The sequence below is a fragment of the Hemicordylus capensis genome, chromosome 3 (genome assembly GCF_027244095.1).
Source record: "Hemicordylus capensis ecotype Gifberg chromosome 3, rHemCap1.1.pri, whole genome shotgun sequence".
Classification (NCBI taxonomy): domain Eukaryota; kingdom Metazoa; phylum Chordata; class Lepidosauria; order Squamata; family Cordylidae; genus Hemicordylus; species Hemicordylus capensis.
This window is the reverse complement of record NC_069659.1, coordinates 143,365,527-143,390,976: the sequence shown is the minus strand read 5'-3', so window position 1 is coordinate 143,390,976 and position 25,450 is coordinate 143,365,527. Positions and strand designations below refer to the sequence as shown.

The 25,450-nt window shown below is 43.6% G+C and overlaps 1 protein-coding gene across 2 annotated transcripts in view; it reads right to left on the bottom strand.

Annotated features, from left to right (window-relative positions):
- The window catches only part of NALF1 (NALCN channel auxiliary factor 1), a 410,074-nt gene that overhangs the window by 227,095 nt on the left and 157,529 nt on the right, over positions 1 to 25,450 (bottom strand). For both annotated transcript variants that reach the window (XR_008318754.1, XM_053305432.1), the window contains exon 2: positions 3,967 to 3,997. Coding sequence is in view for 1 of the 2 variants with exons in the window: in XM_053305432.1 (XP_053161407.1) it covers positions 3,967 to 3,997 (31 nt within the window). In the remaining variant the exon portion in view is untranslated. The remainder of the gene's footprint in view (positions 1 to 3,966; positions 3,998 to 25,450) is intronic.

Sequence of the window (25,450 nt, the reverse complement as noted above, 5' to 3'; positions counted from 1 at the left end):
TTTGCCCTGCCCCTTAAATTATCAGAATGCTCTACTTTTACACTGGAATGCTCAGAGATAATTTAAATAATTTTTGAAAGTTTTTGGAAGAAATTCTGAATACCATACTTCTCAATGACCAGAGAGAGAAGGGGGGAGGGAGAGAGAGAAAGCGGGGGAGGGAGTCTTGACAAGAGGGAAAGAGAGAGAAAGAAAGACAGAAATGGGATTTACATGAGAGCGGATGGGAAGGAGGAAAGAGGATGGGGAGGCTTGACGAAAGAGAGGGGAAGAGGATGAGGAGGCTTGAGAGAGAAAGGGAAGAGGGTGGGGAGGCTTGACAAGGGAGAGAGGGGGAAGGGGGAAAGGGGATGGGGAGGCTTGACGAAAGAGAGAGAGAGAGAGACTGGTGGTGGTGGCAGCAGGAAGAAGGAAGCCAGTTAGCACTTTGGCGTGGTGCAGGGCAAGGGGAAAGGAAGGCGTGGCTCCAGGAGAAGAAGGAAGCCAGCTGGCACTTTGGATGTCACTACTTTGCTGGAGAGGGGAAGGAAGGAGAGACACACTGGGGGGGGGCAGGAAGGAAACATAGTGCTTTGAAACTTGGCAAGGGGAAGGGAAACGAAGGAGCTGCGTGGCACAGTGTAGGGATGGAAGGAAGTTTGGAGGGCTGGAGGAAGGCGCTGGGTGGGCTGGCTCTGGCCCACAGGGCAGGGATCTGAAAGCCCTGCTCTAGGCTCATGTATAGATTCTTTATAACTAAAAAGACAGCAAAGATAAGGGACATGCCTTACTTCTCACCCAGGCATTCTGGGTAATGATAGTACGACAAATATTTATATACTGCTTTTCAACAAAAGTTTCCTAAAGCATTATACATAGGAATAAACAAAGTAAATAAATAAAATGGCTAAAATGACTCCCTGTCCCCAAAGAGCTCACCATCTAAAAGAGAAACATAAGATAGACATCAGCAACAGCCACTGGAGGGATGCTATGTTGGGGATGGATAGGGTCGGGATGTGCAAACTGGCTTGGTTTGACATCAAACTGGCCTGGTTCAAGGACTTGACCTCGAGCTGAACCAGGCCCAGTTCAGTGCAGGTCGAGAATGAGCCATACCTCCTGGCCAGTTCAGGATGATTAGGGGTCCTAGGGACATTAGTTTTTTGGGGGGAGCCTCCTAGTCTCCCCCAGCCCATTTCAGGACGGCACACAAATGGCACGTGTGCATGAGCGGCAGCCTCCAAAATGGCCACTGCATGCTCAGGGAGGCCCAAAACAGGCCAGGGAGACTGGGTGAGTCGGTAGGGGTTATCATTTGAGCTGCCCCCACAGCCACAGCAGCACCCACTGAGGCTGCGGAAGCCCTCAGCAGCAGTAAGTCTGCCTTTTTCCCCTCAAAAAAAATTAACATCCCTAACACCCCTGAACCAGACTCAGACTGGTTCGGATTCGAACTGAGCCAGCCCCCTCATTCAGGGTGCCAAAACATGCCTGGTCTGGTTTGAGTCTTATTCAGACTCAAACCAAACCAGGCAAACCAGTTTTGTGCGCATCCCTAGGATAGGGCCGAATTTCTCTCCCCCTGTTCAATAAAGAGAATCACCACTAAAAGTGCTTCTTTGCTCAATTAGCAGGGGACAAGTGATAAAAAGAATGCCTTCCAGGGGCATAACTATAATAGGGCAAGGGGAGACAGCTGTCTGGGGGCCCACTGCTTTGCCCCCCCTCCCAAGGCAAGTCACATGACTGACTCCCCCAGCCATGGACCCACCTGGGCTTCCTTCAATTGTATTCATCATCCAAAATTGATGTGAGTGTTAAGACCTGGAGCTACCAGAACAGAGAGGAGAGAGAGAGAGGAGAGGAGAGCTGGTCAGAGAGGAGAGCTGGTCTTGTGGTAGCAAGCATGACTTGTCCCCTTAGCTAAGCAGGGTCTACCCTGGTTGCATATGAAAGGGAGACTAGAAGTGTGAGCACTATGAGATCTTCCTCTCAGGGGATGGAGCTGCTCTGGGAAGAGCAGAAGGTTTGAAGTTCCCTCCCTGGCTCCTCCAAGATAGGGCTGAGAGAGATTCCTGCCTGCAACCTTGGAGAAGCCGCTGCCAGTCTGTGAAGACAATACTGAGCTAGATAGACCAATGGTCTGACTCGGTATATGGCAGCTTCCTATGTTCCTAACAGCATGTCTTTCTCTAGTACCATTAAATGACTTGCATCATCCACAACACACACACACACACATATACATACGGGGAGCCCATTTTAAAATCTTCTCTCTGGGCCCACTACAACCTTGCTATGCCCCTGATGACTTCTATGCTTCCTATTCCCAGTAATACACAGTTGGATTCACTATGCACAAATTCCAGAATTCAACTGGAAGGGAATTCCAGTTGAATTCAATTGCCATCCCAAAGCCTACAGGAGATTTTGCAGAACAAAATAGCATGTTTATTATCATTGCATCCTGTTTCTTAGTTAGCTCTCTCCTGTCCTTAAAAGTGTTCATCTCTCACTGCAATACATCAAGGCAGCATATTTTTTCTACATAAATGTCAATTGCATCATGATATTTATGAAGGAAAAGTCAGCTCATGCACATAACATAAATATTATAGCTGGGAACCAAAAACAATACCTGAGCGGAATAGTTGTCCCAAAAGGGAAATAAAACTTTAACTACCACTGACTAGTTCGCCTTCTGTAGTATCTTCTGGAGAAGATACTACACCAAATAAAGATAAGGGTTCACTTCCCCTCTAAACAGTTACAAGGGTAAATCTTTTCCACAGAGTTCTTAAGTAACTTTGGACAAATAATTACAAAGAAATAAACAGAATATTGTGTTAAACTAGAAAACCATAAAGGAAATATCAAGAATAAAAGGTGGTGGGAAATGAGTGAAATGCATGAAAGACTTTGACTGAGAGTTTGCTTCACACATATGCCAGAAGTATTAGTGTCTTGTAAGATTTTAGAAAAAGTTGGCCCCACAGGACTGGCAAGACTGATCTTGCTAAAGTTATTTTGTACTGAACAAATTAACACCTCTTCCATACACATTAATATTAGTGAGGTGCTAATTTTTTTCTATGGTTCAATTTTCGGTACAAAATTTGCCATTTCAGAGTGGGAAGGCAGCAAAAGGGTCTACAAACCCATATCCACCTTGCATTCCTTTGCATGTTTCTGCATCTGTTTGAAGATATTGCTGACATCCAGCCTAAGGCTACACCACTACACAGGGGCGGAGGTGGTAGTGAGGAGGTTGATTTTGATGACCTAGGCTTCCCTCTGAAGTCCACTGTCAATCCCAAAAAGATATCTCTGAGGGCTATGTGAGGCTCAGGGGTATAATTTTGGAAGGCACACCACGCTTCAGTGTAAGGAAGGTTTGTTAAAAAATTCTCCCCCATGCAGCACTGCTTCACCAGCATAGATATAGTCTGGATGTCAGCCATTGTTTCCACAATTTGCTACCATTTCTCTAATTTTTTAAAACATGAAAAATCTTTATTACAAATTCCAGCCAATCATTGATGATGAGCCTACTAATGTCACAATCCCACATAGCTAATCATATATGGCTATGTGAAAGCAGCAACCTTCCTGTCTTGACTTAGCTTGCAGACCTAAGACACCTGCTTTAGATTTTTTTTTTCATTTTCAATACTCAAATAAAAAAGGCTTTTAGTTCACTTGCATCTGTCAGATTGTAAAAATCTCCAGGCAGCAACAGAGTCTACCATAAAAATGATGCAATGTGATCAGGTTAAGTCAAAAATAACACCTTTGCTCACCTCCTCTCCTAGCCATAAAATAATGGGTGGGGAGGATCCTATCCTTTCAGTTAAATTGCAGCGTCTAAATTAAAAGGAATATGGTGAGGATTGTAAGGAGCTACATAACATGACTGAATAGTAGGATTTGCTTTGATGTATTCAGTGATTATCAGGATTTTGGGAATTGAACAAGCATACTCACCAGCACTACCATGGAGGCCGCCGAGAGGCATCTACAAGAAAAAGAAGCAGAAAACAATGCAGGATAAGCCACCATCAGGAGTGGAAAGGCTTCTGTTTTGTTTTATCTGCTACTGGCAGAATCCTTGTCATAAGGATTGGTCTCGGCATCCACTGCTATCTTTTTCTTTGCATGTTGCCTATTTGGGCTAAAGGCACTTGTCTTCAGAAAAATCTGCCAAGTGAAACCCTTTTCTAATTTACTCACATTTTCTTTTTCTCAGCACTATGTCTATTGAGATGAATAACTTGTAAACACTTGATTATGTCTCTCTCCTGATTATACTATTGATCATGGCAATACATTTTGTGTGGAAAGAACAGCTTGCTCTTATGCATGAAGCAAGCCTGAGATTCAAGTTACCTACGGTAGCAGTGCACTACAGTAATTAGACCATCTATACCTAAGGACAGGGATTTTATATTTTGGGTGATCAGTAAAGGAAGAAACTAGTGTTTCTATCTTGCACCCCAGGCATCCAAACATGTATCTTTAATAATGTGGTAAGTGATGGTTTCTGTACTTAGCGCATGTGTCCTACTATCTAATATGAAGAGCCCATATTGGACTTGGCTTTTTGGCTGTGCTGAATGCACAGCAGATGGTGCATGGTAGCAGACGTGTGGCAGAGACTTGCTTTACCATTTTTCTGTTTAGCCCGTGTAGTGTAGTGGTTAGAATATTGGACCAGGAGCAGGGAGGCCCGGCTTCAAATCCCCATTCAGCCCTGAAGCTGACTGGGTGACCTTGGGGCAGTCACTACCCCCACTCTGGTCTAACCTATCTCACAGGGCTGTTGTGAGGACATAATGGATATTAAGGATAACCACAAGTTTCAGAAACCTAAGGCTGAAAACGTATCTGTTTCTTCCTCAACTGTGTCAGAGAAATCCAAGGGGTTATTTGTGAATGTACGGGCGTGCGCGCACACACTTTTGGATCACTGTACTATACCTCCCTATACCACAGAGGATATTTTAAAAACACAAGTTTTCACAATACAAACATTTTATTTATTCTTCATTTTATTTATTTCATTTATATAACACTCATCCAGAATTTTTGATAATGTAGAAAAGGCATGTTGGAGCTTTCGTGAGAACAATAACTATGCTAAGAACATCAGACCTATTTGATCTAACCATGTCAAGCCTTAACAGCCAACTCCTTCCTTAGCTTTGTTATCCTTTTCCCAGCCTTATCCACATCTTTTGATGGTCTAGGAGACTAATATGAAGCATCACCTTACCTATTTTCGCATTTTGTTAACAAGAAAATAGGCATTGCTCTATAAATTTTCTTTTGAATTAACTTCATCAGCATATGTGAACCCCGATTTGGTAATGGAGTTGTTTTATTTTATTCTCATAAATGAGGTACAGGGTCTTGACCACAGTAATTTAGTGAACATCTTCTATGAGTGCGAATTTTCAAACTCGGTTCCAACCAGTCAATGTCCAATTCTCTATCCACTACCATGTGTGTTGTGTGTGTGTGTTGTGTGTGTGTGTTCTTTTTAAATGACAATCCCCGTATGCAGGAGGATAACTCTATTTGAGTGGTTTGGCTTTCTAACCTCAAACAATCTTAAATGCTGCTCACTCCAAAAGAACAGCTGCCCACTAGTGACATTTGCAGACAAATTCGCAAGAGAGTCTAGAGCAATGATACATTTTTGTTGGAAGGAGGAAAAAAACTAGTTGCTCTCTCACAGCTGACAATGAAATGAGACCTCTGCTCTGCTTGCCTTTGTAGTCCTATAATTTCCACTGAGTTGAAATAAAATCTGTTCTTTTCAAACCGGAAGCATTATTACGTAGCAAGTGAATGTATGATTATAAAAGCTGAGGGGTGGGCTTCCCATTCTGGTATACTAGTGTCACAAAGCATTGTGACGGTGTCTGAAAAGGCCTTGATTTTTGTAACAGGCCTCCAAAAAAAGAGAAAAGATAAAGAACAAAAAGACAGCTTTATAGCATATATCTGTCTTTCTGTAAGTTGATTCACAGCTGGGGCCATGAGTTCTGTCCACATCCCATAGCTCTATAGTACTGCATTTGCTATGAAAGACAGTATAAAAATGTTTTCAACAATACCTTTATTAAGCCAGTTTTGTGGTATGGGCTGTGTTCAAATGAACATAAGCAAAACAATGTTACTAAGAGTGATTATTTATTAAGGATATTTTACATGTTATAAAGAGACAATCCTAGGTGTGCCACCAACCATAGACTCAACAGGAAGGTTCAGCCCATCCAAGCTCCCCAATGATGGTACCTCTATGCACACATATTTGCAAACCTGCTTGTCACATTTCCACTGTACCTTTTAAGTTTAGCACAAAACTACAATGTTTGGTATACCTCAAGAAATTACTTATTTACTGGGAACACATATTCAGGTGTACATAACTATGAGCCCTTTCTCATGAGCAATGATAAAGGACAAGAGGGTTAGTGCAGAGGAAGCCCTAAAGAGCTTACATCCTCATTATCGATGGTGTCTTTGGTGGGCAGATCGCCTGCCCAGACATCTACCGGCTGCTGTTTGTAGCTCAGAGGGCCAGGGTGCCAGAACGCATCACCCTGCATCGCTCTGTCCCTTGGAGATCCAATAAGGCACTGCAGAAGTGCACAGTGCATTATGGGGAACCCCACACCCTGAAGCTGCCCAGGATCTCCTCAGTCTGCCAGCCGTGGAAGATCACAACAATTGGGTTAGGAGAGTGCTTGCTCTTCTAACCTGGTTTTGGAGGGTGGCTGCCTCGGTGGGTTTGTCGTCAAGGTGCCACTGGGATCGGTCCCGGTGCCGGCAGTACATACATGCACCGAAAATGAGGCTGGTTTTTGAAAACGTAGCCTGTTTTTCATTGCCTGTGTGAATATCTTCATTGTCTTTCCCTCTCATTCTGCTATTCCTATTTCTCTATAAAACTATTCCAGTTTTTGCTGTGTACTATACAACGGGGAGCAAAGAAAAGCTGATGTATTAGACATGAATACAGGGAGGTAGCTATATATGTATTATACTGTACTTAGTAGCCAAAACAACTTAAGGGTAAGTTTGTATGAAAAGTAGTACAAAGTCTACATGAGTCATATCAGTTTATTTTGCCTTGAAGATAAAATGTAAACAGAAGCAAGACAATGCATCCTAATATTTAAATGTGAGGGAATGTTTCTCTGTGATAACAGGGTAGCTGCAGTAGAGTGGATTCTACACAAGGCAGGGGGTCCTGTACCCTCTTCTCTATTACTAACTTCCTGTTTGGATCTGAAGAATTCTCAGCTATCTGTGTTTCTTACCTTGGGCAGAAAATCCTCAAACTACTTCTTTTGAAGTAAGCCCACTGAACTCCGTATGACATCACAGGGATAAGTGATTTGAGGACCCCAGCCATAACACATACCCATCTTTTATTTTTAAAAAAATTAAAAATGAGGGATCAAAAAGAAGTACTGTTTAAAACAGTTATTTGTTTCTTGGAAAGAGTTTCTAATGTACTTCGTAGATATCTGAAGGTTTCTTCCTGCTGTGTTCATGTTTCTTTTGAATTTGCTTTTCTATATGTATTCAGAACTTGATCAATACTGAAAAAGTTTTGGGTCCTTCCTAACTTTAGAGACCATCTTCTCTCTCTGTTCTCTCATTATCTTTAAAATCAAACAATTGTAATGTCGTCAGCATATCATCCATATACTAAGTTCAAACAGCAAGGGCATGCAGAGAGGCATTCATTCCACAACTGTGGAATCCTCTTCCCTTGAGCAGGGGTTCTCAACCATGGGTCTCCAGATGTTGTTGGACTACAACTATCATCTTCTGCCACAATGGCCATCAGGGACTCAAGTTTGAGATCCCCTGCCCCAAAGGTTCACAAAACCATAAGTCTGAACACTTTTTGAAGCTGCTGCCAGGATTTCCTTTTTAAGACAAGCTGACATTCAACCAATAGGACTAAGCAAGTAGAGGTTTAATTGAAGTTAATATATTAACTGACTATTCTATATTGTCTTTGCCCCTACCCTTAAGCCATTGTAACCCACCTCAAGTTCTAGAAAAGGGGCAAGGCTGAAATTGAACAAAGATAAAAGTATGTGAAGCTCATGACTGGGTGTGTCAGTATTCTGTTCACTTCTCACTTGCATCTGTGAGCACTTGTGGCTAATGTAGTGGCCGATTTGATTAACACAGGCAGCAGTCCAATTTTACAATCTTGTTAAGGGAGCCTGGATTTTTAATCCCACTGGCTTCATGGCCCCACAACTCTAGTTCAATACATATGGAATAGCTGATCTGCCTGCAGTACTAGCAGAACATTCCTAATGCCACGGTTTATTCTGGGGCATTGCTACAACCATCCTATGTGTACATATTAATGTCACTAATTACAAATTACTGTAATTAGTAATCCTAATTACACATTTCTGCACACAGAGCAAGATTTATACCCAACAGCTTCTTTAGATCCAGATTAAGGGAATAGCTAGATCCTTTAGAGATGGCACTGGAAGCCAATTCCATCTCAATGAAGCAGGATCCATAAGGATTCCTTCACTGATATTTCTCCCTCAACCCTCTGAGCATAAGCAGCCCACTGAAAATCCACTAATGTGGGGTGAGGTCCCCTCTTCTAATGTGGGAGTTTCTACATGAGAAGCTCCTACTCCTTGCTCATATTGCTCTGCTGTAATTGGTGCAAGCACCATAGTTTTGTATAAGGGCATTATAATATTAGCAGTTTTATTTTCAATCCCCTTCCTAATGATCCCTAGCATGGAATTGGCCTTTTTCACAGCTGTCACACAATGAGTTGACACTTTCAATAAGCTGTCCACCACAACCCCAAGATCCCTCTCCTGGTCAGTCACCAACAGCTCAGATCCAATCAGCGTATATTTGAAGTTGGGGTTTTTTGTCCCAATGTGAATTACTTTTACACTTGCCAACAGTGAACCACATTTGCCATTTTGCCACCCACTCACCCAGTTTGGAAAGATCATTTTGGAGCTCCTCACAATTCGTTTTGGATTACACTACCCGGAAGAGTTTGGTATCATCTGCAAATCTGGCCACCTCACTGCTTAGCTCTGCTTCTAGATCATTTATGAATAAATTAAAAAGCACCAGTCCTAGTACAGATCCCTGGGGGACACCACTTCTTACTTCCCTCCATTGTGAAAACTCTCCATTTATACCTACCCTCTGTTTCCTTTCTTTCAACCAGTTAGCAATCCACACATGTACTTGTCCCCTTATCCCATGACTGCCAAGTTTCCTTAGGAGTCTTTGATGAGGAACTTTGTTGAAACTTTTTGGAAGTCCAGGTAGACTATGTCAACTGGATTACCTTGATCCACACACTTGTTGACACTCTCAAAGAACTCCAAAAGGTATGTGAGACAAGATTACCCTTTGCAGAAGCCATGCTGGTTCTCCCCCAGCAGGGCCTATTCTTCTATGTGCTTTACAATTTTATCCTTGAGGATGCTTTCCATCAATTTGCCTGGAATGGACATTAAGCTAACTGGCCTGTAATTTCCCAGATCACCCCTGGATCCCTTTTTGAAAATCGGCTTTACATTGGCTACTTTCTAGTCCTCCGGTACAGAGCCTGATTGCAGGGATAAGTTATAAATTTTAGCAAGGAGGTCGGCAATTTCACATTTGAGTTCTTTAAGGACTCTTGGATGGATGCCATCTGGCCCTGGTGATTTGCTAGATTTCAGTTTTTCCAGACAGTTTAGAACATCATCCCTTGTCACTTCTTTCTGACTCAGTTCTTTAGCCTCCATCCCTGAAAAGCCTGTTTCAGGAACAGGTATATCCTCAGTATTCTCTGCCGTGAAGACGGACGCAAAGAACCCATTTAGCTTCTCTGCAGCCTCCATATCCTCCTTAATAATCCCTTTCACTCCCTCATTGTCTAATGGTCCAACTGCCTCCCTGGCAGGTTTCCTGCTTCTGATGTATTTAAAGAAGTTTTTCTTATTCCCCTGGATGCTCTTAGCTAAATGTTCCTCAAACTCTCTTTTCACCTCCCTTATTGTCACCTTGCATTTCTTTTGCCAGAGTTTGTGTTCCTTTCTGTTCTCTTCATTTGGACAGGCCTTCCAATTTTGGAAGGAAGTCTTCTTCCCTTTTATGGCTTCCTTGACGTTACCTGTTAGCCATGCTGGCATCCTCCTGGACTTAGTGGTACCTTTCCTCCTCTTGGGTATACAATCTAACTGGGCTTCTACTATTGTCGTTTTGAGTAAACTCCATGCATTCTGGAGTGAAGTGACTCTCCTGATTTTCCTTTTCAGCTTTCTTTTCACCATACTCCTCATTTGGGAGAAGTTTCCTCTTCTGAAATTCAAAATGTCTGTGTTAGACTTCCTTGGTGATTCTTTCCCCGCATGTATGCCGAATTTGATTGCACTATGGTCACTGTTCCCTAAAGGGTCAATGACGGTGACATCACGCTGGTTGCCACTCAGGATTAAGTCCAAGGTTGCCCTCTTTCTGGTTGGTTCCAAGACCAGCTGTTCTAGGGCACAGTCATTCAGTGTATCTATAAATTTGACCTCTCTGTCATTACCTGACTGTGAATTTACCCAGTCTATGTGTGGGTAATTGAAGTCACCCATTATTATAGCCCTGCCTCTCCGTGATGCCTCCGATTTCCTCCTGCAACTCACAGTCACTGTCAGTGTTTTGATCCGGAGGGCGATAGCACATCCCCACTAGCACATTTCCTTTCAGGCCTTGTATTGTCACCCACAGGGTTTCTGTGGAGGACTCCAGTCCACCTAAGTTTTCTACCTTGTTAGATTCTATCCCTTCTTTAACATACAGTGCTACTCCACCCCTAAGATGCCCCTCCTTTCTATAGAGTTTATATCTAGGGATAACAGTGTCCCATTGGTTCTCACTGTTCCACCATGTTTCTGTTATGCCCACTATCTATTTCTGTGTTGGCAACCAAGCACTCCAGCTAACCCATCTTGGCTCGGAGGCTTCTGGCATTGGCATATAAGCATTTATACGCTGAATCTCTCACCTGGTGTATGCTATCTTTCTTTTGACGTGGATAGGGAGAAAGTGGATAGGAAGAATTTCTTCTCCCTCTCATATAACACTAGAACCAGGGGTCATCCCATGAAATTGATTACCAGGAAATTTAGGACCAACAAACGGAAGTACTTTTTCACATAACGCATAATCAACTTGTGGAATTCTCTGCCACAAGATGTGGTGACAGCCAACAACCTGGATGTCTTTAAGAGGGCTTTTGATAACTTCATGGAGGAGAGGTCTATCATCGGCTACTAGTCAGAGGGCTATAGTCCACCTCCATCCTCAAAGGCAGGATGCCTCTGGGTACCAGTTGCAGGGGAGTAACAGCAGGAGAGAGGGCATGCCCTCAACTCCTGCCTGTGGCTTCCAGCGGCATCTGGTGGGCCACTGTGTGAAACGGGATGTTAGACTAGATGGGCCTTGCGCCTGATCCAGCAGGGCTGTTCTTATGTTCTTTTGGAGGAAAAATGGGAGGGAATTTTTTTTTTTTTTTGAGGATTCCAGAGTTTTGTGGGCATTGCTGGGGAGCAAGGTACTGTGCTTATTTTGGCTCCCCACTGCTTTTTCTTGTGATTTCCAGCACAATTCAGTGTGCTTAGGACTTAACTCTCCCATTCCTCATACGATCAAGGTGTCTTTATTAACAGATTTGTTATCCACAGAAATAGGCAGGAACTCCTGCGAATAACAAGGGCCAGCTGATATTCAAACTGTTTCACTATAAAGATACTCTTGTATTTTTTAATACAAGAAACGATACTCAAATATTTATGTATTGATGTTGATTTAATTAAGATTTAGTTAGTAAAAAAAACAAGTTGCTATTGTACAGATGTACAAGTAGTATTAATACAAGGTAGTGCAAATTCAAAAGACATATGCAAGAGGATCTATATTTCATTTTCATTACACATTGAATTAAGCCTAGAGAAAGGTAAGTGTTCATACGTCTCATTAAAATCTGTAGAATTTCCACAGTGCTTTAAGATGCTCATCTGTTTCTGGATATTACCCTGTGTGCAGTTATAGAAAGTAAATGAAGTTTGGAGGTAGCAGACATCTGTTCAGAAGTCTAAATTTCACATTTCTTGAACTCCGCCAATCAAATTACAGGCCCTTCTCAACCAACAGTTGGCACATTCCAAAAGCTAGCTCAAACAGCTGAGCTCTTTCAGTCACTTTGATCGGGTGAAAGTGACCGAGATGCAGAAGCAGTGCAAAATTACGTTCCATGGGGTGAAAAATAACAATTTTATCTAGGATCTCGAGCAAATCAAATAGGCACAATCATCCCTTGAACATATGGTCAGTGCAATCAGCATTGCTGGTTCTGATCACCAACTAGGGGTTCAGAGGAACTGTTACAGAGATAACTTGTTTGGGCTCCCAGGAGCACCCCCTACAGTTGCTTTGGAGCTGCAGGCTTGTAATTTCCACCTTTTCCGTTTCAGAATTCACAGGATCATGGGTTTACCATTTGGTTCGCATGGGATATGTCACCTGGAACGTAGCCTGGGAAACGGTGGCTCTAGGTCCAAGTTAACCTGTGACTCCAGGAGGACTATCCTTGTACTTGCCTCCCTAATCACCTTTCAGGTGGGGAAGCTGGAGTAGACATGAGTTAATTAAGAATTATTCTTCTACAGAACTAGCCAAATGCTCTCCCCCTATGTTGGCACATCAGATCTGTTTAATCCTATCACCTTTGCAGGACACGACAGATAAGAGGTGAAAAGCTCATCTCCTTCTCTAATAAAGTGCTAATGGCTGGCTCAGGTCACAGGAAGTGAGCTTGTTAAAATATTCCCAGACACTCCCAAGGTCTCATGAAAACACGAGATAAGCTCTGATGTGACCATTTCATTCCGTCTTACACAGGCTTCTCAATCCTCTTCACCTAGTGTGTTGCAAGAGCACACCCAGCTAAGGTTAAAAGGTCAAGGATGAATTCTTTTGTCCATCCCTATTGTTTCCTTTGTCAACAGAAAGGTGTGGAAAGCATGACACCTTAGGGCAAGATGCTGTCTATTTCTAGACACAATTAATCAGTGTGTCTCTTCCTTGGATTCATCAGTTGTGTATTTGTACATTTGGGCATTGGCCACTCCATCTTCCCTGGACTCTTGCTTCCATTCTGCTTGTCTGCTTGTCACCATTGGCCCTTTTCCCCAAACACGATCTGCACAGCACTTTTGGCTGTGGGATACTGGTCTCCCGAGATCAGACCCCTTTTGGATTTTTCTGGGCTCCTGGCTCGTTGTTTGGTGCTTGTGTCCCCACATTTGCCTTTTGCCTTCCTGCCTGTTCCAGACGAGAGAAGTCCCTCAACATCGGTCGAGCTACAAGGGTCTGCACACCCCATTGGATAGACGTAGGTATCACTAAACTCTGCTTCAAAACCTCTTGCTCCCTTCCTTTCTTGCTCTCTCTTTAAAACCCAAAGCTGATCTATAAGACCATTTCTTTAGTCAGCCTTGAGTGGACTTAATTCAAATTAAATCCAAATTAATTCTGGCCTCAGTTCCAGAAGCCTTGTAGGAAGGAGGAGGCTTTAACATCTGCTTCCCAGAGACAGTGGCTGCCCAGTGGTGAGAGCCTGGGGGGTTACTGTCTGCTGTTGTCAGCTTGCCAGCCTAGGTGCACCCTAGCTTGTGGGGCTGTGGCTGCTCTGCAGGTGAGTCTGTGTGGGATCGGGGCCAGAGGGGGTGAGTCAGCAGTTCCTGAGGGTCAGCTTCTCAGGGTAGCCATCTTTCTGGGCTTATAAAAGGACTGCTGCACTGTGGCAGCGGATCCGCCACCAAAGGGGTGACACCAAAGTGGGTTTTCCCTTTGGGGGAGCCACTTTGGGGGGTGGCGAGGGCCTGGTGAAATGTTTTGGCTTTTGTTGCTGTTTTCGGATCCTGGGTGTTCCAGATGTTTCTTGGTTAGTCCGGGGATGGGGAGACGGGGGGGTGTCCACTGACTATGGGAGTGGCTATTCCGGTGGTAGTAGGGAATGGAGGAAGTAAAGTTGGCAGGTCAGCGCGTCGTTACAGGGGAAGGGAAGTCAGAAATCTATTAGCTGTTAGCCCTTCCAGCTGCCCTGCCAGCTCTTTGACCTTGGGGAGCAGTACCCACCTCCCACAGACTCTCACCTTCCCCTTCTGTAATGCCAGATCTGTCCAGAATAAGTTGGAAACGATCCACGATTTGATTCTGGATGAAGGGGCAGACCTGGTATGTATCACAGAGGCTTGGTTGGGGGAGGTTGGTGGCTCAGTCTGGTCCCAGCTTTTCCCTCCAGGGTATTCTGTTGAGGAGCGGGTGTGGGGACATGGGCTGGGATGTGGAGTGGCTATGGTCTATAAGAATAAGCTTTCCCTAACCAGGATCCCTGTGGAAGTGTCTGAACATATTGAATGTGTGTGCCTAAGTCTGGGGACCACGAATAGACTGGGACTTCTCTTGGTGTAGTGATCACCCTGCTGCCCAGTGGCGTCCCTAACTGAGCTGACGGACTTGGTCTCGGGTTTGGCGTTGGAGTCTCCCAGTCTTGTGGTGCTGGGAGACTTCAATGTCCACTCTGGGACAGATTTGTCTGGGGCGGCTCAGGAGTTCATAGAGGACATTACGGCTATGGGCCTATCTTAAAGAGTCTCAGGACCAACACACATTGTATGTCACACACTTGATCTGGTTTTTCACTCTGATCAGGGTGGTATTCCGTGGGTGGGGACTCCTGTGCTTTCCCCATTGTCATGGATGGACCACCATCTGGTTAAGGTTGGACTCACAGTCACAACCCACTTTCACAGGGGCGAGTGGCCCATTAGAATGGTCCTCCCAAGAAGGTTATTGGATCCAATAGAATTCTAAGAAGCCTTGAAGGGATTTAGTGTTGGCTTTGCCGGTGATCCTGTTGATCCCCTGGTGTAGAACTGGAACAGCAAGCTCACCAGGGCAGTAGACAAGCTCACCAGGGCAGTAGAGCTTGTCTTGTGGTAGCAAGCATGACTTGTCCCCTTAGCTAAGCAGGGTCCGCCCTGGTTGCATATGAATGGGAGACTTGATGTGTGAGCACTTTTAAGATATTCCCCTTAGGGGATGGAGCCGCTTTGGGAACAGCAGAAGGTTTCAAGTTCTCACCCTGGCTTCTCCAAGATAGGGCTGAGAGAGATTTCTGCCTGCAACCTTGGAGAAGCCGCTACCAGTCTGTGAAGACAATACTGAGCTAGATAGACCAATGGTCTGACTTGGTATATGGCAGCTTCCTATGTTCCACACCTAAGTATCCTCTCCGACCCACTTCAAAATTGGTCCCTTGGTATACAGAAGAACTATGGGGGCTAAAGCGGCGAGGTAGACGACTGGAGTGCAAGTGGAGGAAGACTCGACTCGAATCGACTCGAATCTGACAGATTACTTGACTCAAATCTGACAGATTACAACATAGAGCACATTTGTAGATCCATGCTCTGGCAATACGGGTGGCAAAGAAGCAATTATTTTTGGCCCGTATTGCATCCGCAAGTTCACATCTGGCTGAGTTGTCCAGGGTTGTGAGAGGTCTAGTGAGTGGCCCTCCTCCCTTGAATCGGAATTTTGAACCATCTGTTACCCGCTGTGATGTGTTTAATGATTTCTTTGTGGATAAATGCTCTCATATTCAGGCCGACTTAGATTCAAACTCCACAATTACTGCAGTGTCTGAATCGGAGGTGTCCAGCGACTCCTCTTATGTGGTTAGGCTGGATCAGTTTCAGTTTGTGATTCGTGAGGATGTGGACAAACTGCTTGGAGCGAAGCGGCCTACCACTTGTTCTCTTGACCCTTGCGCGACGTGGCTAATACTATCTGGCAGGGAGATTGTTGTAGAAGGCCTGGTAGAGATAATAAATGCTTATCTGAGGGAGGGCAGGGTGCCTCCTTGTCTTAAGGAGGCAATTATTAGACTACTTCTGAAGAAGCCTGCCCTGAATTCCTCAGAGTTGAGCAACTATAGGCCTGTCTCCAACCTTCTGTGGCTAGGCAAGGTAATTGAGAGGGTGGTGGCCTCCCAACTCCAGGCAGTGACCGGCTTTTGGGTGGGCTATGGGGTGGAGACTGCCTTGGTCGGTCTGATGGATGATCTCTAATTGGGAATTCGCAGAGGAAGTGTAACTCTGTTGGTCCTTTTGGACCTCTCAGCAGCTTTCGACACTATCAACCATAGTATCCTTCTGGAGCACCTGAGGGGGTTGGGGGTGAGAGGCACCGCTTTGCAGTGGTTCCACTCCTATCTCTCAGGCAGATTTCAGATAGTGTCTCTCAGGGACTGCTGTTCTTCAAAAACTGAACTTCGGTATGGTGTCCCTCAGGGCTCCATATTGTCTCCAATGTTGTTTAACATCTACATGAAACCACTTGGAGAAATCATCAGGAGATTTGGTGCAGGGTGTTATCAGTATGCTGATGACACCCAAATCTATTTCTCCATGTCAATGTCATCAGGAGAAGGTATAACCTCGTTAAATGCCTGCCTGGAAGCAGTGATGGCCTGGATGAGAGGTAACAAGCTGAGACTAAATCCAGATAAGACAGAGGTACTTATTGTGTGGGGTTGGAACTGGGGAGATGATTTTGATCTGCCTGTTCTGGTTGGGGTCACACTTCCCCAGAAAAAACAGGTACGCAGTCTGGCAGTGCTTCTGGACACAAAACTCTCCCTGGTGTCCCAGGTTGAGGCAGTGGCCAGAAGTGTCTTTTATCAGCTTCGGCTGATACACCAACTGCGTCCATTTCTTGAGATAAATGACCTCAGAACTATAGTATATCTGCTGGTCACCTCCAGACTTGACTACTGCAATGCGCTCTATGTGGAGCTGCCTTTGTACGTAGTCTGGAAACTGCAGTTAGTCCAGAATGCGGTGGCCAGATTGATCTCTGGGTCACCTCAGAGAAACCATATCACTCCTATCTTAAAACATCTACACTGGCTGCCGGTAAGTTTCCGGGCAGAGTACAAGGTTTTGGTTATAACCTATAAAGCTCTAAACAGCTTGGGCCCTGGGTATTTAAGAGAATGTCTTCTTCACTATGAACCACACTGCCCATTGAGATCATGTGGAGAGGTTCGTCTGTAGTTGCCACCGGCTAATCTGGTGGCTACTCAGGGACGAGCCTTCTCCATTGCTGCCCCGAGGCTTTGGAACACACTTCCTGCTTAAAAAAGAGTCTCCCCATCTCTTACAACATTTAAAAGGGCAGCCAAGATGCATTTGTTCACCCAGGCTTTTAATTAGATACTGTTTTAATTGTGTTTTAATAGTTTTAACTTTTTAATTTTAATTGCTGAAATGTTTTAAACTTTTATTGGTTGTTTTTATTGTTTGTAAACCACCCAGAGAACTTGCATTTTGGGCGGTATAGAAATGTATTAAACAAACAAACAAACAAACAAACAAATCTCAAGCCAAATTGCCTCTTCATGAGCCGTAATTTAGTCCTATTGATTTGTTAGTCTTATTAGTTTTGCTAGTTCAGTATTACATTGCCTATTAATCATATTTCATCTCTTGTACACCTAAACCTTAAAATAAACCTGCTTCTACTTTTGAACTACACACTCTCTGTCAGTTCTTTCCAAGACCAAAGCTTTGCACAAATTTATTCTGAGGTTGGCTGCTCATGCTTGCTAGTTACCCACACAAGCATGAATGGAGCAGCTGATGTCAGAATAAATTTGTGCAAATGTGTGCTTAATAAATTTATATGTACAAAGAAACTTTGCATGCTTATAAATCCTTGAGTTTGGCATTAGAATTCTTCTTTTCTTGCAATCACTGGTGGAAATACACTGTCTCAATTTTTTATAAACTAAGCCTTTATGGCTTTAGCTTAGATGCCCTGCTGAAGATGGGGTTCATCTTTGCGGGTTTGTCACTAAAACAACGGATATATGATATTTAGGTGCAAATGGATAGATCTTTAGTCCCCAGGGAAGTTTTTTTGCGGCTACAGCCCTATAATAACAAACCTGTGAGTTGTTTATATAAACTTACAATTGCTAAATATTGCAGGATGTTCACATTGGCCCGATTTAATGTATTACCTTCGGCTGATTTGGAGGGTAGGTTCAGAAGGATTTTAGAACAGAGTATTTGCTTTCTGATCAGAAGGAGATAACCACTAATGTCACAAAGTTCTGTGTGGTGCTAGGAATAGTAGACCAGCTTGTGTAACTTGGGGTTTATTTGTTTTGCTTAGACATTATACCAAACTACTGTAAGCACTGTTGATTATTATTTGTACATATGTTTTGAATTCTGGTCATTGACCATAAATAAACTTGACTTGACACTGTCTCAGAAAATATAGAGACTTGAACCCCCAACCCCCCATTTCTTGAATAAGAAGAGGGGTTACGTAAGCAACTACTGTATAGATTGAGTCTTATGTTTACATATTCTGAGTGGGGCAAGGGAGTAAGACCTGGAACAGATGTGGCATTTGTAAGGGGACAGACCCATCTCCAGCCCAATGGTAGCATCATTTGTTACTTTGCCTCTCCATATTGTTTATAGCAGTGGAGGCCACATTAAATGTTGTGATGCACAATCTGTCCCTGACTTGGCTTATAATTAGCTTATTTTTGCTGAGTTTTTTTGTAAGAAAAACTCACATTTTGGGGGATGGCATGGAGTGCACCCAGGGAACGTCCTACCATCCCTTCGTGCCTGACTCCCTTTCCCCAAAAGTTACCTGGTGAAATGAGGTGATTCCCACGATCACTAGAAAGTGGGCTAAGAGAGCCTAGCCTGCTTTCTAGTGACCATCGGAAACACCGGGCTTGTGGGCAAGCCCCGTGGTTCCACGGCAGCTAGCCTGCCAGAGAACCCCTCCCCTTAAACCAGGTTAATGGAGCGAGTGCTCCGTTAACTTGATTTGTTTGGTTATGAGATGCCATGGCGCGTCTCCGCACTGTGGCGGCTTGAGAGAAGACCCCTGACCGGGAAGCTCCAACAACACTCTCACCATCATGGGTCTCACCAGAAAGCCATGCACACTCGTGCAGGGCATTCTGGGACTCCTTGGGACCAGGCAGCCACCGATCCCCACAGCCCCTACCAGCTCCACGACAAAGCCAGTAATCATGTGGACAGTCAATCTGGCCACCGTGGGCCAAGAGACTGCTTGTATGCGCGGAGAGCCTGCTCTCCTCACAGAAGCCCTCATGGTGCTCACACTAATCATGTGAAGCGCCTTGATGTGTGTTTGGCAACCAGGGAGAATGGTGGGGAGAGCTTCCAGTAATGTCAGAGACCATCTTTTAAAGTTCTGAATGCTTCATGTCCATCAATACTGGGGAACCATGGATATGATGTTCCCAACAGGAAAATCATTTTCAGGCTCCGCAATGGTAATGAACACTTCCTGTTGGAGATAATGTTCATAATATTCAATAAATAGAAAAGATGAGTTCTTACAACATGCCCTGTCAAATACAAAAAGGTGGAAAGTATCACTGAGTAGAAAAAGAGGGGGGAAATTAAGTGGTGAGTTAAAGTTAAAAACTTGGTAAACATTTTAGATGGCCCTTGTTCTAGCCTGCTCTCCTAAATACATTACATAAAGTCAGTAAAATAACACCCAATGTTCTTTCTCAGCTTTGCCTATCTTCTGAACCCTGAATGTATTAGTACTTTTGGGATTGCTGCTGCATGATCCCATTAAGGCTCAAAATTCATCTATTCATGCATGAAATGATTAATTTTTGTTTTAACCCACAAAATTACCTACCAGGTTCAATACAATGATTAATGAGGCTAATTATACATTAAAAACCAACTTCATGTTATAATTACTGCAAAATCCATATACTGCAAGAAACTGATCAAGGATAGTATGGAAATGGTTCGGTTTACACATGCCGCTTTTGCTTTCCCTAAATATCAAGTACTCAGCAGCTAAATGAACATTCTTTCCAATCTAATTTTGCAAGACCATGAGGCTATTCACAAGACTGGGTGGGGAGAAGGCTGGAGACAACTCACCTTCCCCCAGACAATGAAGAAAACATTGCTGGGGCGCAGATCACACTCCCAGACACTCCATGCTGCACTAAGGAGCACGGATCTCGGGAGGCCAGGACATCGCGTCCCAGCCTTCATGTATTCCACAATGCACCGCATGGCAAGTGCAGTGCATTGGGGGATACCCCCATGAGCTGGATACTCTAGGCACCAATCTCTGTGTGTGCTCAGGCTGTATGCAGCCCAAGCATACACACGATTCTGGAAGCCGGGTTAAGGGCACACTTGTGTCCTTAAGCCTGGCTAAAAGCTGGGCTTAAAAAGAAGGCTAGGCTGGGTGGGAGTGCCAGGTTCCATGAGGATCCTGGTGCTTCACACACACAGCCTAACCCAGGCTAGGCTGACTTAACCTGAGTTAGGCTGCACCTGAGAATAGCCTTCCTATCTGTTACAAAGCTCAGTTTCTTTTTAAATGAACCACTCGATATTACCACCACATAAACTCTGGGAAGAAGACAATAGAAAGCATAAAATCCAGTTGCCCTATCTAGAATTTAGACCTCTTCAAAATTTCTCCGATGATAAGATATTTAAACAAACAGAAGAAAAAATAGGTACAATTATATCTTCTATTGTCTACTTTTATGTGTGCAGGAATATACTTGCTTTTTAGTTAGAGAGCACTTATCATCAGGCACAAGATGATAGCTTCTTAGAAACAGCTAAATGGCATACAAACTCACTTTTCCAGTCATTTCTGATAGACAATGGCTTATGTGCAGTCATACATAATACCTTGACCAGCAGAGTCAATAACTCAATACTTCCGTTCAAACCATTCTTCTGTGTAATGCTGTCTGATAAGACAATGCTACATTTTAAAACTTATGCTATCTTCTGGCCTTTTCCCAATTCACAATCAACCATTTATTGCATAAGTGCACAGATATGGTCACACATAATTGTATTTGTGCAGCCTGTTGCTACATGCAAGAATCAATGGGATAGGGCCTCAGAGGAATCTTAATGAAATAAAGCCAAGGCAAAAAAAGAAAAGAAAAAAGAAAGGAAATGGCAGCAGCAACACAAGCCCCAGCGGTTGAAAGGAGGAGTAGGAAAGCTCCAGCCATCTCAAGAGCCCAACTTCCCATGTGCTTTGCCTAATGGCCACTTCCCCAATTAGGTGGCACGTGCCCTTGATTTAAGGACTTAGGCAATAAAATACCCTCCAAGATTTTTTCTAATAAACATGAGGACAGCCTGATAATGTATGTGGAGTGGGCAATCAAGCTGGGAAGTGTAGCATGCAGTTCTGGCTACAAGCAAGCCACAAATGGGAAGCAGGTAATAAACTGCATGCAATGCACATTGGCTGACATCCTGACTATGGCTATGGCGTGAAATGCACCTCTGCAGGGGAAGGTTTCTACTAACACAGCTAAATTATCGCTTGGGAAGGGGGCATGATTTTCACTGAACTCCCCTTCTCCCAGAAGTTCCCTGTGTCACCCCAAAACATGTCCAAGAGGACAAATATTTTCAGGTGTTGCAGAGGCGTGATTTTCACCGATCTCCTCTTCCCTTAGATCGGTGAAAATCACGCCTCTTTCCCCCGCACCCCGGTGTTACAATTACTCACTGTTTCTAATGACTAAAGGTTGCTCACAAACGGGCAGGTGGGGGGAAGGCTTCCCAATCCTTGCCTTTCCCCCAGATGATCCTCTGTGTCTTGGTGAGAGCACAGCACATGCTCCCACACAATTAGCCTGTTCTGCTCAGTGCAGAGCAGGATTGATCTGAGAGAGGGACTGCATTGAGGGATCCCCAAACCTAAACTCCATTTTTCTTCTTCAAAATTTCAGCCGCCATGTGCAGTGTGCAGCTGAGGGGTGGCGGCTGGGAAGTGGTGAGACGAACAGGCCTCCCACACACACACATGCTGGAGCACCTTGTAGCGCCTGCTCGACTCACCCCCCAGCTGCCACCCCTCGGCCACGCACTGCACCATGGTGGCTGAAATTTTGAAGAAAAGAAAAGAAAATGGAGGTTCAGCATGGTGGGGGAGCCGTGTGGGGGGCACGGGGTGGCTTCAGGAGGCCACCCTGGCCATTTGGAGGTCCCCCCCGGACCTTGGAGGCCATGGACCGGGGCCCCAAGATCCAGGGGTAAGAGCACCTATGATTGCTGTTTTTCATGCTGTTTTGTGGGTCACTTTTCTTCAGATACGTTCACAGCAATTTTATACGCTGAAGCACCATACGCAGAAATTCATGCCTTTATAGATGCCAAGACCCAATCTTTGCTAGAATCCTCCCATTTAATGACCAGATTGATGGTTAAATATCATTCTTTGTTCAAACATTCAGTCTCATGTTTTTGAATACTGAGCTAGGCCAGACTGCAATGTTTACCAACTAGAAGGCTGTCCTTATGCGCAGCCTAACCCATGCTAGGGATGCCTAGCCCAGGTTAAATTGCATATAAGAACTGCCAGGAATAGGCCCTATCCAGGCAGTGTAGCACCACCTAGCCTGGCTTTTAAGCCCGGCTGTTAGCCGAGGTTAAAGGAGCAAGCACTCCTTAACCCCAAGCTAACTGCTTCCAGCCTGGCTGCACCCAGAGATGGGTGCTCTAGACAGGGCCTTGCGGGGGGGGGGTGTGCTCGTGGCGGGGGCAATCCAGGCACCAAAATTACTTAGGTGCACCCCTGAAGCACAATACATATTATATAATATGTCTATTATACATGTATATCGTTTTGGATTCATCCCTCGGTCAACCGGATAAATATATTTCAGGATGATAGTTTTCAGTACAGAACTGGATAAAGACTAACAATCAATTCATAACCCAGCTAAAATCAAAGTACTTGGATTTAAGCAAATATATACTTCAAATTTTAAAATTAATTTATATATGAATAATAAAGCTACCTTAAGTCGTGCAGCGGGGAAATGCTTGACCAACAAGCAGAAGGTTGCCAGTTCGAATCCCCACTGGTGTGTTTCCCATACTCTGGAAAACACCTCTATCGGACAGCAGTGATATCAGAAGATGCTGAATGGCATCATCTCATACTGCACAGGAGGAGGCAATGGTAAGCCCTTCCTGTATTCTACCAAAAGAAAACCACAGGGCTCTGTGGGTGCCAGGAGTCAAAATCAACTTGATGGTACACTTTACCTTTACTTTATGAGTAATTAAAAAGTCAGATCAATATTTATATAAATTAGCTCTGTATTGTGCTGCTGTCAATTTCAAATTCAAGTATCAAATTCACTATGCACATTCATATACATTCACAGAACGTGAGTCCTTGAAAACTAGAGATTTTAAGGCTTGTTAACCAAACTTGTTAGCTGGAGAACTACTGAATGTCTCCTTCATGAAATATATTGGAAAACAGTCATGATTGTCTGTTTGTGTCTGATGCAAGGTTGTGATCCCCTTTCATGTACTAGAAAATCTCAACTTGCAATTCACAGAAGCAAATGGCACACAAAAATTTTGTGTGTGGGTTAGTTGCTTTGATGTTACACTGCTCATGCAAATATGCCACTTATTCCCTACAGCTCCTTACAAAGAAAATTTTAAAGGCATTATTTCCAATGTGCAAATAAGATGTAATAAATGAGAGTGTGCAAGGAGTAATGAGAACACTCACAGCAGATGAGAACTCTAGGATACTAGCCTCATGCTTAAATCAAACATGACTGATGCTGCTGTGCTTAGCAGACACAGGAATAAACCTTATTCATATGTTAGTTAGTATTCACACAAGATTATAACAGCCAAGGGATATTTCTTAGTGGTAAAGCTGTGTCTGGGCAAGGGCACCTCAGACTGCAAATGTAGGGTGAGGTGCTATAGAATATGCTTGATGATAAGAATGCTTTTCCATTTTTTAAAAAAATTCTAACCACAAAGATAGAACTAGAAATCAGGGAGATGTCTTCTCTCTGAGATCTACTCTCCTATGATTAGTTATCCACCCCCCCCCACCCGCTTTGTATGGAGGATGCCTTAATCTGCCAGTGTAGAAGCAAGCTGTTGGTTTTTCAGATCTAAAGCTCCAGCTTTGAACTGTGCTTCAAAACAGAGTCAGCAGGTTGTTTTATAGCTGCTTCCCTCTTAAACACAAATAAATATTATGTTTGTTTAGCTAAGCTTTATTCAGAGACAACTCCCTTTTTTCTGCTTCTCTTCTCCCTCTATTTCCTTTCTGACTCCACCCCCGCCCCCCGCCCCCCGCTCTACAGAGACAAACTTGTAATTAACAAAACATAAAAGCTTGCTAGATGGAATACAACACAGTTCTAAACCTCAAGAACAATCTTCAGCAAACTGTTTTCTACTAGCCAGATAAATGGTTCAAAAATGAATGTCAGGATAAAATGATACCAGTGGAGTGATCTGTTTCAAGTTAATATATATTTAATTTATATTTTCAAAACACTGTATAAATAACTTTGAGGTGAAAAATGAGAGCTCAACTGGACCAGACCATGATTTTACATTCAGATGCCTCCAGGAATTCAGCAAGCAAAACAACAAGTCAACTAAATCTGCAGGCACTAATAGATAAGGGAACTCATAAGTGATTTGATTGATATAAAGGTCCAAATATATATGCAAAATGATTGGAGTGCTTGCAAAACATATATCCAATAGTTTCTTAAATTACATTCAACAGCATCTCTTCAATGTTTCCATGTTTATGTGAACAATATTAAACATTTCCATGAACAATATTAACAAAATTTACAAGTATTATGGACTATTTATCTTCTGATTCTCCCTAAATAAATATACTGCTAGGAAAACTGAAGGGGGAAGCAGCATGTTTGTGAAGCAAAAGACAGTGTTCTGGATTGGTAAATGTAGAGATTTACATATCAGGCAATATAAAAATAGATAGATAGATAGATAGATAGATAGATAGATAGATAGATAGATAGATAGATAGATTTTCTTCTGATCCTGTTCCTACATGTGGTAGGAAACAGACTGTGTTTTTCTACCTCAGCCAGGAGGCATGCCTGTTCTCTTTCCCTGTGTAAATGTAAGGAGTGTGCACAGCACATAAAATCCACTACATGAAGACTCAAATATTCATGTCATGTTGGTCAGTCCTGAATTGTTAATGAATTTGATCATGCTATTCAAACATCATGACCATGTGTGGTATCAGAGTCAAGACAGGGACACCCAGTGAGCAGTGAAAGTATCATTCAACATGGACCAGTATAATTTTAGAGTCGTTGGTGCTTAATTCAAGGAAGTCTTCTTGGTATCCACACAGGGCCTTCTTCATTCAGCCAGCAATACAATATGCTGAATACGTAAATGACAATGACAGACTATATTCAAATTTAATTTAGCAATACTAATTG